The 15,411-nt window shown below is 44.6% G+C and overlaps 2 protein-coding genes across 11 annotated transcripts in view; one reads left to right on the top strand and one right to left on the bottom strand.

The window, feature by feature from the left end:
• amph (amphiphysin) overlaps window positions 1-2,731 on the bottom strand; it is a 45,149-nt gene extending 42,418 nt beyond the window's left edge. For all 10 annotated transcript variants that reach the window (XM_024806041.2, XM_076877168.1, XM_004572466.2 and 7 more), the window contains exons 1-3: window positions 2,601-2,731; window positions 2,085-2,165; window positions 1,004-1,058 (exon numbers count right to left, since the gene is read on the bottom strand). In XM_024806041.2, the coding sequence (XP_024661809.2) occupies window positions 1,004-1,058; window positions 2,085-2,165; window positions 2,601-2,669 (205 nt within the window). In that variant the 5' untranslated portion in view covers window positions 2,670-2,731. The remainder of the gene's footprint in view (window positions 1-1,003; window positions 1,059-2,084; window positions 2,166-2,600) is intronic.
• Window positions 2,732-9,809: 7,078 nt separating this feature from the next.
• inhbab (inhibin subunit beta Ab) lies at window positions 9,810-13,788 on the top strand. The gene is made up of 2 exons (XM_004572457.3): window positions 9,810-10,626; window positions 12,393-13,788. The coding sequence occupies exons 1-2, from the start codon at window positions 10,227-10,229 to the stop codon at window positions 13,166-13,168; spliced, it is 1,176 nt and encodes a 391-aa protein (XP_004572514.2). The 5' UTR covers window positions 9,810-10,226; the 3' UTR covers window positions 13,169-13,788.
• The last annotated feature ends 1,623 nt before the right edge of the window (window positions 13,789-15,411 follow it).

The following is a 15,411-nucleotide window of genomic DNA, read 5'->3' on the forward strand; positions in this document are numbered from 1 at the left end:
GAATTATAATATTTCTGGCTGTCTGAGGCAAAATTTCCCAGATTCAAATCGAATTGAATCAAATCGTGGATCGAATCGATTCAGGACCTTGTGAATCGGAATCAAATCAATTCTAGAAATCAGTGACGATACCCAGCCCTAGTTATAAAGCACCCTAAAGCGACTGTTGTTGTGATTTGGTGCTGTATAAATAAAACTGAACTGGGCGCCTCCTGGGTGAGGTGTTCCAGGCATGTCCCACCGGGAGGAGGCCCCGGGGCAGACCCAGGACACGCTGGAGAGATTATATCTCTCGGCTGGCCTGGGAACGCCTTGGTGTTCCCCTGGATAAGCTGGAGGAGGTGGCTGGGGAGAGAGAGGTCTGGGCCTCTTTGCTTAGGCTGCTGCCCCCGCGACCCGGTCTCGGATAAAGCGGATGAAGATGGATGGATGGATGGATGGATGGATGAGTTGAATTGAATATTGAATAGAATCCTAGTGAGGGGCAGCCAATCATAACAAAGTAGTCTTGAAGGGGAAGAAACTAAAAAAGCTTTTTTAAGACAGAGGATGAACTGATGCCACATTCCAGGTACCTCGTAATTCAGCAGTGGCATCACTCCTGAGTTCATATGTTTCAGTAAGAAAGTTTGCAATGTGAGAAAACAAAACAGGATTTGTTTTGGTTCTTAGCAAGATAGAGTCCTTCAGTTATTACTGACAATACAGCATAATAATATTTTTTGTACTTAAAAACTCCCCTGCAGCACATTCATGGATAGAGCCTGGTCAGTACTCTCTATGTCTTATTTAGTGAGTCACAAATACACCACAGTGGCAGTACAGATTCAAAGTTGACTGCCGCCATCTTGGACTGTTTACTTCTGTGGTTGCTCTGACTTTCCAAGTAGGTTGCAGCATTAGATAATGAAAGATCATTATAAACTGTGAATCATGCAAAGTGTCACTGAAGACGTTTCTTTCATTTGAGGTTTGTATCACGTAGATAATGAACCATACAGACCTTTAATGGCAGACATGTAGGCCTTCATCTCCCTCTGCAGCCGAGAACCTTCAGTCTGGCAAAGCACACACAAACATGTGATATCAGTTATTTTACACTGGAGGAATTTGGTTTCCACATTTTGCAGAGGTTTCCTCCTGTTCAAAGGGAGTTTTTCGTTCCCACTGTCACCAGTTTCTTGTCTGAGTTTTCTCTTTATATTATAGGGTCTTTATCTTACAATATAAAGTGCCTTGAGGCAACCGTTGTTGTGATTATGCACAATATCAATCAAATCAAACATAAACTGAGGTTTTTCACACTAAAGGCATGAACTGAGCTCTCTACGACACAGGATTTGGAATCCAGGTAACTTAAAGTTTAACTCTGTGTTTTCAAGGTTACACAGAGTGTTTACGTCTTACCAGGTTACATTGCCATGGTAAGTGGTGCTGTACTCGCCTCACATATTCTGTTAACTGCCAACTAACGAATCAGATCTCTGGAAAATAAGGCCACTGCAGATCTGTTAGAATGGCTGAGATCTCATCTACAGCACGCCTGGGCATTAAAAACACCTGGTCACGTGGCTGCCTGGCCCCTTTCAGGTCAAAGGGAAATTTGTTAAAACATATATCATGCAGTTTCTCCCCATCAGAGAATGGCTTACCGTTTACCAGAAAATCACAATGTAATTTTGTTGCTTTTATTTTGAAAGCAACTCTTATTTTACACATTTACATCTGTATAAAATTGAAAGTCTTTGAATTTTTGAAATTAATGTGAATGCTGATTAAACAGTGATCAAACATTGGTGTTTTTACATATACACTGTCTGACTGTGACACCTGCTCCCACCAGCAGTGGTTTATAATGAGGTCAAATATGGAGACAGTCAAGTTCAGCTTATTAACCAATTTGTCAGTAATTATCCGGCCTTTGTCTTCAAGTGTCAGTGAGAGCTGTACATCCAGAGCAGAGCATTGAAGTCTTCGACCTTCCAGCTCTGTATAAAATCTGTAAGTAAACTAAGCCAAGTTGACCTGGTAAATGGCCTGTATTTGTAAAGCACTTCACTTAGTTATCCCAGGTATCGTCTTACCTCCTGCCTCCGGAAGTTGATGACCACCTGTTCAAACTGCTCATCTTTGGTCTCGTCTGCTTTTCCCAACTTCTGCAGAACCTGAAAGAGAAATCACATCAAAGCGCCTGATAAATAAAACTAAGGTAGCACAATGACGTCATCACGTCGTGGACAACATTGTCGACCTTGGACCTGGGAAATACGTCACTAACGTCTTTAATTTTCAAGAGGAAAACGTGCGTGACGCGTTTTACCGCACACGTGACATCACGATCTGCTTCAGCCAATCAGAACGTGCTCTATTTGTTTTTGATGATTTCTCCGTTTCTGATGATTTTTCTCCTCAGCCCGTAGCTAATCACGTGACCTCCGAGCGGCTCAATAGCGGATGATCAGTAATACATCGATCCTCATGTGTGAGCGATCGGATTAGAGAGCGGCGGTGACTGGGCCTCCTGCAGCCTCCAGCACCGCTTCTCCATCCGCCCTCCGCATCACCTCCATCACCTGCTCCTCCTCTCCTCCCCCTCTCACCTTCTCCTGGGCTCGGTTCAGGCGCTTCTGCACGTTCTTAGCGAAGATTCCCGTTTTAATTTCCGCCATGACGACCGCACCGAGAGAGAGCGGAGGATTACCGGAGACACGGGAGGGGGAGGGGTGTGTAAGTGTAGTGGGGCGGGGCCGAGGACTCTTTGCTCCTCTGATTGGACGGTGTGTGTGTGTGTGTGTGTGTGTGTGTGTGTGTGTGTGTGTGTGTGTGTGTGTGTGTCCGCGAAGCTTTCAGACTGTCACGGGTTAATCTGCAGGTGGAGCAGCTTACTCACGAGCTATTTCAGGTTTTAACTCAAATCTACAGTAAACAGGAAGTGATCTAAAGCCTGTCCTGACGTCATTAAGCAACAAAACGTTCTTTTTCTAGGTGAACAAACGTTAAGGCCTGACAGCGCATATGGGCTAAACTCCTGACCCTCACATAGAAGCTCCTTCAGCTGTGACAGGTGTGACAGCTAACCCTAACAACCAGGTCTGGACTAATGGGTCATGATCTCTGATCAATAATCAATGAGGAGTGATTGGTTGTGTAGCAGCAGAGTGATCCAGGGGCGTAATTTCCAGGTGGGTTATGACCCCCCCAATAATCCGACCCAGCCAATATAACCCCCACAATAAAATTATGAATGATCTTGCATAAATAGGCTGTTGATTTTCTTTACTCATTTCAGTTATTACCAGGAAAATAGTTGCATGTTTCGTCATCTGGGTATTTACCCACATTAATTATTTATTTAGACAGAGATCTTGACCCCCCCCCCCCCCCCACGCACACACACACACACACACACACACACACACACACACACACACACACACACACACACACACACAATGTTCACCACAAAGTTAATAGAATAATCAAAGCTAAAAAACACCTTTAATGAATATTTTATTTTATTTTATTCAATCCCCTGTGTGTGTGTTTGTGTGTATAATTACATCTGAGTGGCACTCAAACCCTAACCTGTGTGGGGCCACTTTGTGGTTTTTGTTTTTTGGGGGGGTTTTTTGTGTCCCGTTTGGATCTTTAGCCATCAGAATTGTTGTCTTAAGGCCAAGAAAGATGCCAAGCGGATTTATTTTACCAAGTGGATCATCATGGCCTTGCCATATTGGTCCATTTGATTGACCTTTATTATAATTATGAATTTATTTTATTTTCAGTTGCTACAAATGAGACAGACATGACTGGGGGATAGGACAGGGAGAAAGAATGAAAGAAAGAGAGGGAGAGAAAGAAAAACAGAGGGGAGAAGAGACGGTAAGAAGGGGGGGAAGAAAGGAAAAAAACAAACAAACAAACAAAACACCTGGGTCACCTGTATGGAGAAAAAAAACAGAAGAGAAAGCAAACAACAAAGAGCAACATAATAAAAAAAACAGCACCATCACAATAAACTAGCTAGCAATAGATATCAGTAGATACTAAATAATAAACGATATTGTGCAGCACGCAAGATAGACAGCGCACAATGTGCTTTGAGGCAGCAGCCAAGAAAGCTGTAGTCCGCGTCTGTGAATACCCGTGTGTACACCTGTGTGCACACCTGTGTGGATCAGCATGCTTGTATTCCAAAGGTTTCTCCATGTAACGATCTGCTAGGGAGTGTGGGGAGCCACAGCCCCGTCCTCCAGGGTATGAAGCAGGTATGGGCCACTTTGTGTTTAAAGGGAGTTCTTCCTTCTGGCTTCGATCCTCAGCCCGTTGGTAGGCAGCTCTGAACACCTGAACATCCAGAGCACATTGGATTTTGTTGAAAAGGTGAGAGATGCTATTGTGGAGGCAGATGAAACAATGGTCTACCACAATTTAGATAGATTTTTTGATTTAATAAGTCAAAAAAAGACAGCATGCTGGGAAATGTATACCTGTATTTGCTGACTTTGATCTCTTTGAGGTAAATGTCTGTGATCCTGCTGACATCATTTCTGCCTCACTTTGTTTTCTGGCTTGTGTTTAAGAGCAGCGGTCCCCAACCCTTTTTTTGCACCACAGACTGGTTTAATATTCAGACAATATTTTCATGGACCGGCCTTTAAGGTGTGGGAGATAAATACAACAAAATAAAATGATACGACCAAAACAAAAACTGTGGTATTTTGTAAATATAATAATAAATGTGAATTCACTGTGTAAATGTTTTACTTTATTAGCAGCGTGCTCCTGAAAAAACATTGAGAGTAACATCCTCCTCTCTGCCCCTTAATGCTCTCTGGTTGCTATGGTAACGCGTAAATATTTCTTTCAAGTAAAGACACACAACTACAAAAGAAATATAAAGTTCACTAAATTGTTTAGAAAATTTATTCATAACACACGGGAAAAGACCCAGGGAAGCCGAGTTAACGATAAAACCCCGAAAACCATCCATTTCACACCCGAGCCTCAACTCTTGAGGCCCGGTACCAAACAACTCACAGACCAGTACCAGTCCGTGGCCGGGGAGTTGGGGGCCGCTGCTTTATAGACCAGTTTGTCAATGTGTCGCCAACAATGTCTGCCCCTGTCCAGGCCTGTAACACCTGTCAGGGCACCATGAAGCACCTTGAGGCCCCTATCGATTGATTATCGCTTGGTGCTGTATTACTAAAGCTGAACTGATTGAATTTAATGTCCAGAAAAAACCAGCAGAGGGCAGCAGAGCCTCAAACTACATGTTGGAGAAGACTATCTTGTCTTTAAGTGATGACGAGATGAATCCTGCTTCCGGGCCCAAACTACTCTACGCTTAATAAGGCTTTTGTGTTTTTAACATGTTTTAATGTTTTGTATCTTGTTCTATTTAATCTCAACAAGCCCCTAAAAACAGTCAGTGATCACTGTCAGCTTTTCTCAGTTTTTATTACCACTGTTCATTTTAAAGCTCAGTTTTTAAAAACTTCCGATGTAACTACAGCCCATGCAGCAGTATATTAATGACTAACCTCGTATTGTGGATGGATTATCTCGGTTGTTCTCCTGACTGAAGTTTGGTCCGTTTACAGCATCCTGCCATGCTATTGCATTTGTCCCTAACTATTCTGAACCCTCACGTTAACTTTTATCGAGTGGAAAAAAGTTAGCGTTCATCCTCCAGCTTCACTGTGCTAATGTTATGCTAACATAGCTGTGTCGCTAGCGATCACGTAGCACATCATTATATACCAGCTAGCCCAACTTCAGTAACCCTACAAACATCACTGCCGTTTAGTTTTCTGTCTTCATTTATGTTGGAAGTGATAGCAGAGCTGTACGTTTGAATTGTTTCATAAATCTCTCAGTCAGAACATGCTATATCATGTTTAGATGGAAGCTAGCGAGCTAACTTCCTGCTAACTTCTAACTCTGTTAAATTTAATAATTTTTATTTTCATGGAAGCCTGGATGTTAAACTTAATTGTTACACCTGGTAAAGCAGCAACGCTGATCGTTTTATTAAAGATGAAAAATTTAGACAGCTTTTAACTCTCAGTGATGCTGCAGTGTTCATTTGACCTGCAGCGGAGTTTGGGCTCAGGCACGGCTGATGACATCAGACTTAATGACCGGATTGTTTCCATGAGTCTTGCTTTTGTCACGGTTCTGTTTGTGTGTTGTTGAAGTAAAAGATCGTTTCCAGCTTAGAACGTTATTTAAATTTACTCTTGATCATCAGGCTCTGTTTCAGAGCCCCTTCTCTTCAGTTCTGTCTTATAAAGGTTACATTTGTTGTGACACTGTAAGAATACTGAGTACAGTTATGTAGTTCATAGGGTTAGTTAGCTGCTAATTATTCGTTCCACGCCAACCGTGTTCAGACATCAGTGGGTTTCATGTTGCGCTTCTCCACAGTGAACACTCACAGCATGTTAAACCCTGCAGTCTGTATTCGCACATTTACCCTCATTCAGTTTTCATGCAGACGTGTAAATTCGATGGGTGCACCTGGGGCACTTTGACCACTTTCAACATGCAGATTGGATTCTAACCACCAACCTTCCAAACACCACAAAACCCCACTACCTCCTGAGTGCTGTTTTCCACAGGTCAGTGTGTCTGGTGGGGGAAACCTGAAGTTCAGATGTAGAGTGTCAGTGGGGAAATGAGTCACTTACAAAGAAGTCACATGATCATTTCTGTCCAGTAAGATTTATTTTCTGTGCCGTGCGGGTCCTAATGTTTCTGCAGGTGTGCAGCTGATGACTCTGCCAGTCACTCAACAGCCATGTTGAACTGGAGATAAAGTATCTGAATTTCTGGAGCGGGACCACATCTCCAAACACGCTCCTTCCAGTTGTTATCTATATACAGTGGGGCAAAAAAGTATTTAGTCAGCCACTGATTGTGCAAGTTCCCCCACCTAAAATGATGACAGAGGTCAGTAATTTGCACCAGAGGTACACTTCAACTGTGAAAGACAGAATGTGAAAAAAAAAATCCATGAATCCACATGGTAGGATTTGTAAAGAATTTATTCGTAAATCAGGGTGGAAAATAAGTATTTGGTCACCTCAAACAAGGAAAATCTCTGGCTCTCACAGACCTGTAACGTCTTCTGTAAGAAGCTTTTCTGTCCTCCACTTGTTACCTGTATGAATGGCACCTGTTTGAACTCATCATCTGTATAAAAGACACCTGTCCACAGCCTCAAACAGTCAGACTCCAAACTCTGCCATGGCCAAGACCAAAGAGCTTTCGAAGGACACCAGGAAAAGTATTGTAGACCTGCACCAGACTGGGAAGAGTGAATCTACAATAGGCAAGCAGCTTGGTGTGAAAAAATCAACTGTGGGAGCAATCATCAGAAAATGGAAGACATACAAGACCACTGATAATCTCCCTCGATCTGGGGCTCCACGCAAGATCTCATCCCGTGGGGTCAAAATGATCATGAGAACGGTGAGCAAAGATCCCAGAACCACACGGGGGGACCTGGTGAATGACCTGCAGAGAGCTGGGACCAAAGTAACAAAGGTCACCATCAGTAACACACTACAACGGCAGGGAATCAAATCCCGCAGTGCCAGACGTGTTCCGCTGCTGAAGCCAGTGCATGTCCAGGCCCGTCTGAAGTTTGCCAGAGAGCACATGGATGATACAGCAGAGGATTGGGAGAATGTCATGTGGTCAGATGAAACCAAAGTAGAACTTTTTGGTATAAACTCAACTCGTCGTGTTTGGAGGAAGAAGAATACTGAGTTGCATCCCAAGAACACCATACCTACTGTGAAGCATGGGGGTGGAAACATCATGCTATGGGGCTGTTTTTCTGCCAAGGGGACAGGACGACTGATCCGTGTTAAGGACAGAATGAATGGGGCCATGTATCGTGAGATTTTGAGCCAAAACCTCCTTCCATCAGTGAGAACTTTGAAGATGAAACGAGGCTGGGTCTTCCAACATGACAATGATCCAAAACACACCGCCCGGGCAACAAAGGAGTGGCTCCGTAAGAAGCATTTGAAAGTCCTGGAGTGGCCTAGCCAGTCTCCAGACCTCAACCCCATAGAAAATCTGTGGCGGGAGTTGAAAGTCCGTGTTGCTCGGCGACAGCCCCAAAACATCACTGCTCTCGAGAAGATCTGCATGGAGGAATGGGCCAAAATACCAGCTACTGTGTGTGCAAACCTGGTAAAGACCTATAGTAAACGTTTGACCTCTGTTATTGCCAACAAAGGTTATGTTACAAAGTATTGAGTTGTATTTTTGTTATTGACCAAATACTTATTTTCCACCCTGATTTACGAATAAATTCTTTACAAATCCTACCATGTGGATTCATGGATTTTTTTTTCACATTCTGTCTCTCACAGTTGAAGTGTACCTCTGGTGCAAATTACTGACCTCTGTCATCATTTTAGGTGGGGGAACTTGCACAATCGGTGGCTGACTAAATACTTTTTTGCCCCACTGTATGTTACCTCAGTTCTACATGCTTTTCGTTCTCGTCTATGTGCCCCACCCTCCCTTCCCTTTTCTTTAACTTCTTCTCTTCTATTTAGTGCATGGGGAACTGCCAGGCCTGGGAGCCGGCGCCAGTCCCCATCAAGGCCTTCCCCAAACCGCAGCTCAATTCATGTTCAAGCCATTCACCTTTATCGACTAAAACACTGTCAAACCTAAAATGAGGACGTGGGCCAGCAAGTGAAATGAAGCTTATGTGTAAGTTTAATAATCTGTAATCGCTCAACTGCTGCTTCTGTTCTTTTTCATCGCTTTTCCGCACTGTCAGTCTCAGCACTGACATCATTGCTCTAGTCCAGGGGGTGGGGAACTCCAGGCCTCAAGGGCCGGTGTCCTGCAGGTTTTACATGTGTCCATGATCCAACACAGCTGATTTAAACAGTTAAATGACCTCCTCTTGAAGTTCTCCAGAGGCCTAGTGTTGAACTACTCATGTGATTCAGGTGTGTTGACCCAGGGTCAGATCTAGAACCTGCAGGAGGCCTGGAGTTCCCCAACCCTGCTTTAGTCCAATCATCTGCTGATCTCATCTTTATACAGGATGCTTCAAACAGCTTCTGCTTTAAATGACGTAACAGCATTACGTCATTTAAAAGTGAGATCAATCAAAAATTCACATCCACTTGAATTTTGTCAAAAAAAAGCACTTCTTGCCAGTTGACATCTTGAATTGATCAAACAAACGAGTGACTGTGTGACATTTTCAGCTGACGCTTGACCTGTGTTATGACGGCGTCACATTTGTAGGCTTTACAGCCGTTCAGGTCAGACATCTGCGGTCAGTTCACTGACATCCACACATGGATATTCCCGATGTTTCTCCTTCCTGCCGCAGACCTGACAGACCTGTGTGAACTTATAGGAGCCACTGACTCAGAGGGTCCCTCTCAGGTGAAGAGGACGCTGTAGGTCCTGACTCCCACCAGCAGAGGGCGTGCTGATGTCACTGTGTGTGCGTGTGTGGTAGTCTGTTTTGAGCACGCTCCATCTGCTCTGTGCAGGACTGGTCTTTAGAACAAACTCTCTCCATTCTAAAAATTTATTTCACACCGACAGTCTCTCCTCCACGTGAGGTGATGATGACGCTGCGCTGACTCATCTGTGTGTGTGTGTGTGTGTGTGTGTGTGTGTGTGTGTGTGTGTGTGTGTGTGTGTATGTGTGGTGAATGAATCAGGGACACTACCTCCTCTTTCCTCCTTCCTCCTCCTCTTATGTCGTGACGTTCATTCAGGAGGAAACTCCACAAACAGTCCTGAGGTATTCTGAGAGACTTTGCTCACTGTGTGTGTGTGTGTGTGTGTGTTTGTGTGTGTGTGTGTGTGTGTGTGTGTGTGTGTGTGTGTGTGTGTGTGTGTGTGTGACTCACAGGGAAATACCTCTGTGGATGGAGGGAGGGATTAAACAGGCTGAGAGGTATAATTACTGTAACAGAGCAGAGAGGAAGAGTAGAGTGACCCTGCACACTGTTCGTTCAGTTCAGGACCACCGGGCCAGCACCAGGAGGACTAGCAACACCAGAACATCCCTCACAGCGCATCAGACCTGCAGCAACTTCACGTCAGAGTTTCTAGTTTCCGCCCTGAAGTCTTTTGAATTTCAGAGGATTTCATCTGAAGAATCTCAAACCTGTTTCAAATAAAAACTCTACTGTCTTTTACTCTGCATCAGACCGCCAACCATTATGTGTTCTCTTTCTGCCGTGGTCTTTTCCATCTCAGCATGGCTTCTCATCGATGCCTCTCCGACCATCTCTCCGGCACCACGGCTGCAGGACTCGGCGGTGTCCTCTGACTGTCCTTCGTGCTCTTTGCCTCAGCTGAGGAGGAACTCATCTTCGTCCGGAGCTCAGAGTGACATGGTGGAGGCAGTGAAGCGTCACATTCTCAACATGCTGCACCTGAGCGCCCGGCCCAACCTGACACAGCCAGTTCCTCGTGCCGCTCTGCTCAACGCCATCAAGAAACTTCACGTGGCCCATGTGGCTGAAGACGGCAGTGTGGAGATCCAGGAGGAGGGCCAGGGCACAGGCAATTCAGCACCACCCGAACCGCCATCTGAAATAATCACCTTTGGAGAGCCAGGTGAGTCCCACGGCACGTCAGGCGTGGTTTATCTTCTTGTCCTGACAGAGAACACATCCAGTTTCTGAGTTCAGGGTCAGTGTTATTAGTGTTATTAGCTCTGGTTAAATACAGCCGTAGAAAGTTTTCAGGCTCACCACTGAGCCCTCTGACTGGTTAAAGCTAATTCTGCGAGGAGGCGTCTGGCAGAAAAAAACCCTTTAATGTAAGAACTGAAGACACGATGAGCCTTTGACATTCAGGATGGATTAAAGAGTGTCTGTAGGGAACATTTTCTCTTGGCTGGGTTAGGGTTCGGTTATTAACGTCAGCAGATCCAGACTCAGTGGAGTCTGTAGAGTCAGACTCTTCAGAGGTTCACTGACCGTCAGTGATGTCAGACTGTCCGTTTGCTCTTTTAGCTCATTCACAATAATCCAAAGAGGTCAAAGTGTGTTTACAGATTTCAGCCACAGGTTTTCATGTTCAGGTCAGAACATTCAGCTCACATTCATGTGTTTGACTGCAGTGCTGAAACTTCCAGTTTGTCTCCGAGTGAAATAAACGTGTTTGTTCTGTTGACAGAAACAAGGAAGGGTTCTCTGATGGAACGACAGCCTTGTTTCTTTCATTTCTGAACCCCAAAATGTAAACTAACAAATCAACTTCTCATCAAAGTTCAAACAGTCACTGACAATGTCCATCAGACAGACTGGTGACCAATTAGCGGACAAACTTTACTTCAAACAGGAATGTTCGAATGATCTGCTGGTTTGGCTCACAAAGACTCAGAGTAACAATCAATATGAGAACATCTTAAATCCACAGAGTATTTTCACTGAGAACAACAGCTGGAGAAAGTCTCAACAGATGAAAGATGAGGGAAACATTGGTCTGAACAGCAGTAGATCTTTGCTGGCAGAACCTTTGCTGCTTGTCATTAACCTGCTCTCAATCCACTGTGACTTACTGAAGATGATGATGGTTGCAAAGCCTTTAAAATCTCCTGTGAATACGGACCCGTTACATTGCTGCTTTGCTTTGTTCTATAAATAGTTGTCTCTATCAAAAGGCCCCTCAAAGGATGCTCGCCCAAATTAGTGCACAGTAATTTGGGCGAGCATACCAAGTGATCTTAGCGCGTAAATAATCTGTTCATTCAGATAAATCTGGGCCTCACTAATTATTCTCTAACAGGAGACAAAGAAGGAAGCGCTGAGACAGGACGGGCCTTTTTTTTGTTGGGGTGGTGTCGGGTGGGTGGGGGCGGGGTTAGTGTCCTATATGACCAGGCTTGTTAACATCATTAACATCATTCCCTGAAATCAGGCCTGGTCTTTTTTTAGTGCCTTTCCTCATATTGAATATATTTAGAGGCTGAAGCTCCATTCAAGCTTTCACTGTTAAGAACATCGACTTTGTTCACTCATTAAAATTTCTATCTGGGGGCGTCAGCGGGGTCATGGTTTCAAGTTCCTCGTTTGTTCCCTTCCCTTCAGGGAAAAACAAACTGCCAGATGAAGTTGGTCTTTCCTAAGGCGTCTTCAGCACGTTTCATTTGATATCTTCCCAAACTCAGACACACCAACCCTAATCCACATTAACCCATCCAGTTTCCACTTAAAATACAATCTGAGAGGTCAAAGGTCAAAGACTATCAGACTGAATTCTGAACGCCCCTCTGTCATTGTCAAGGGTCAGAGATCGCACTGTTTTAGACTGAAATTTTCTGACTCTGTGTAGTAAATGGGACACAGCGCTAATGTCCTAACTATTCTCTTTCACAGGCGACGGGCCAAACGCGGTGACCTTTGACATTTCGAGGGAGGGCAGTGGCTCGTCTGTGGTGGAGCAGGCAAACGTTTGGATCTTCCTGAAAATGTCAAAGATGAACCGCCTGAGAAGCAAAGTGATGCTGCGGCTTTATCGTGACGATGATGACGAGGACTGTGTTTCAGAGAAGATGGCGGACACCCGTCGTAGTGGCTGGCACACCCTCGCCATTCCTCGCACTGTTCAGAATCTACTGGACGGCGGCAACAGTCCTCTTAGGTTACGGGTTTCCTGTCCTCTGTGTCTCGAAGCAGGTGCCGCTCCCGTCCTGACGCCTGCAAACGGTGAACCGGCCACGGGACGAGATCAGTCACACCGGCCGTTCCTCATGGTGGCGCTTCGAGCTCAAGAGGAGGTGGCTAAGCGGCGAGCTAAACGAGCTCTGCAGTGCGATGGGAAAATACGCATCTGCTGCAAGCGAGAGTTTTACGTGAACTTTAAAGACATCGGCTGGAGTGACTGGATCATCGCTCCGGCTGGTTACCACGCCAACTACTGCGAAGGCGACTGTCCAAACCACATGGCAAGCATTGAAAGCTCACCGCTGTCTTTCCATTCAACGGTCATCAACCATTATCGCATGAGAGGCTACAGCCCATTTCAAAACATCAAGTCGTGCTGCGTGCCAACGAGGCTGCGAGCAATGTCAATGCTCTACTACAACGAAGAGCAGAAGATTATCAAGAAGGACATCCAGAATATGATCGTGGAGGAGTGCGGCTGCTCGTGAACAGCTGGCTTTTGCTCTGCTGCTTCTACCAGACGTGGAAAAGACTCTGGAAACTGTCAGAGAACCTCTGAGAAATATTCTATGAAACCTGCAACCTGCAGGAAGAAACATCTGATATGCTCTTTCCCAGGAAAGACAGTCTCCTGTGTTCAGTGAATTTTTGTGTTTCATACTGGGAGAGACTTTTCCACATTGGAATGTGCTGAGGATACTATGCAACGTGGATGTCTCTGTGTGCTTCATCAGTGTTGGTTTTCTGCTGCTCAGAGAACATTTCCACATTATTAGCATGTTCCAGCTGAAAGTAGTTAATCTGGTTGCTGAAGCCAAACGTTATTTTCGTTATTGTTATGAAACACACTGAATGTAGATATTTGCACAGTAATAGGTATTTCTAGATGCATTGCCGCAGTTTGGATTCAGATGAAAGCCAAAGACAAACGTTTGGTTTATTTTCCTGAGAGACAAACGGCTGAAATCCACCTGTGTCAGATTAAACCTTTAATCTGCTGAAACAAAAACAAACTGAAGACATTTCTCTTCACATCAATCTTTAATTGTAATATATGTTGTTTCTGTAATTTATTTCCATTGATTGTTTTCTCATTAAACGGACTACCAATCCACATTTTGTCTCTGTCTTTGGAAAACTCTAAATAACACAAGTCTTTGCATTTCAATGACTCTCTGAGAGTTCGTGCCACCCTCAGGACAAACCTTGCACTGCAAATATGAGAACAGCTCAGCCATTATGAACTCTTTCAAACAGGGGTGGGGAACTCCAGGCCTCGAGGGCCGCTGTCCTGCAGATTTTAGATGTGTCAGCTGATTCCTCAACATGTCCTGAAGTGCTCCAGAGGCCTGGTAATGAACTAATCATGTAATTCAGCTCTGTTGACCCAGGGTGAGATCTAGAACCTGCAGGACATCGGCCCTCGAGGCCTGGAGTTCCCCACCCGTTTTAAAAGGTTTATTAAGGTCAATCATGAGTTAATATCACAGATTTGGGCTGGCTCAAACATCACTAAAGTGTATCCTAACTAAAGCAAAATGAAGATCTGAAAAGCAGGAAGTGATTTCATTTACTGCAGATCAGTCATTTTATTTCAGATTTGGTGTGATTGCTGGCACCCAGCCGCTCGGTTTTCAGGTTTCAAAGTGGGGTTTTTTTTGCAACCAGCCTTTATTTGATTCTCGAACCCTAACTCTTTTCAGAGGAAGACGTGCTTATGGGAAACTTTCAGGCAGCTACTCTCTGATGGTATTCATGCTGTAAATGGTAAACAGACTTGTTCTTAAATAGCTCTTTTCTCCTCTAAGCACATTTCCTCTAAGCTTCATTCATACAGATACTTTTCTTCTATACTCAAGCACCTTTCAAACATCCACAAACACACTGACACCCTGATGGGTTCAGTATCTTGGCCTGGACATGCAGGCTGGACTCCTGACGCATGTGTTCAAAGACACCCAGCCCCTCAGCTCTGAGCTGAACTCTGTTTTCACACATTCACAAAGCCATTCAGAGCGATGGAGAAATCTGAGAGCCAGCTCTTTGTCTTCAGGTAAAAATGGGAGCGATGGCTGGCAGACTGAGAGGCTCCTTCACGTTCACCTCTGTCTGTTCTGCCCCCTGATTGGCTGTTGACAGTGGTAAAGTTAAACCTTTCGCAGGCTGAAAGCAGCGGAGCAGCCAGCTGGCATGGTGGCGCTCTGTTTGTTCACTGACCTACAAACTCATCGCTGAGTTAACAAGTTGGTTTAAGAACCACAAAGACTGTTGAGGCAAACCCAAAGAATTCTGGGTACTGGAGCACAGAAACACTTGATGAAAAGAGCCTGAAACACAACATCAGGAGTCAGTTTCAAACGTGCCCACAGAGCTGCAGGCTGAGAAAAAGGGTTGTAGACAAAAGTACAGAAAAAAACCAAACAGAATGCAGAAACATTTAAGCTAAGATGCCTGTGATTGGCTGGAAACAGGGCCAGTACCCTCACCCATTGAATCCTGGGAGAGACTCCAGCAGTTACTGAGGTTATCAGGCTTATCAGCACTCTGGGCACTGATGAAACTCTTTGGACAATGACCAGCTTCAGCTCAGAGAGGTACTATTTGGAAGGTTTGAACTTGTGGAATTTGTGAGAGTTTAACTTTTAGCTTAAATTGTTTAAATTCACACAAACAGAGATATGGTTTAGATGGCAATTACATGAGAAAACCACCAATAACATCAGTCCATTGT

Source organism: Maylandia zebra, linkage group LG18, assembly GCF_041146795.1.
Source record: "Maylandia zebra isolate NMK-2024a linkage group LG18, Mzebra_GT3a, whole genome shotgun sequence".
NCBI lineage: Eukaryota > Metazoa > Chordata > Actinopteri > Cichliformes > Cichlidae > Maylandia > Maylandia zebra.

Coding starts and splice junctions, on each gene's coding strand:
- inhbab (XM_004572457.3), top strand. CDS start 10,227: ATGTGTTCTCTTTCTGCCGTGGTCTTTTCCATCTCAGCATGGCTTCTC. Junction 10,627..12,392: donor AATCACCTTTGGAGAGCCAG/GTGAGTCCCACG, acceptor TCTCTTTCACAG/GCGACGGGCCAAACGCGGTG.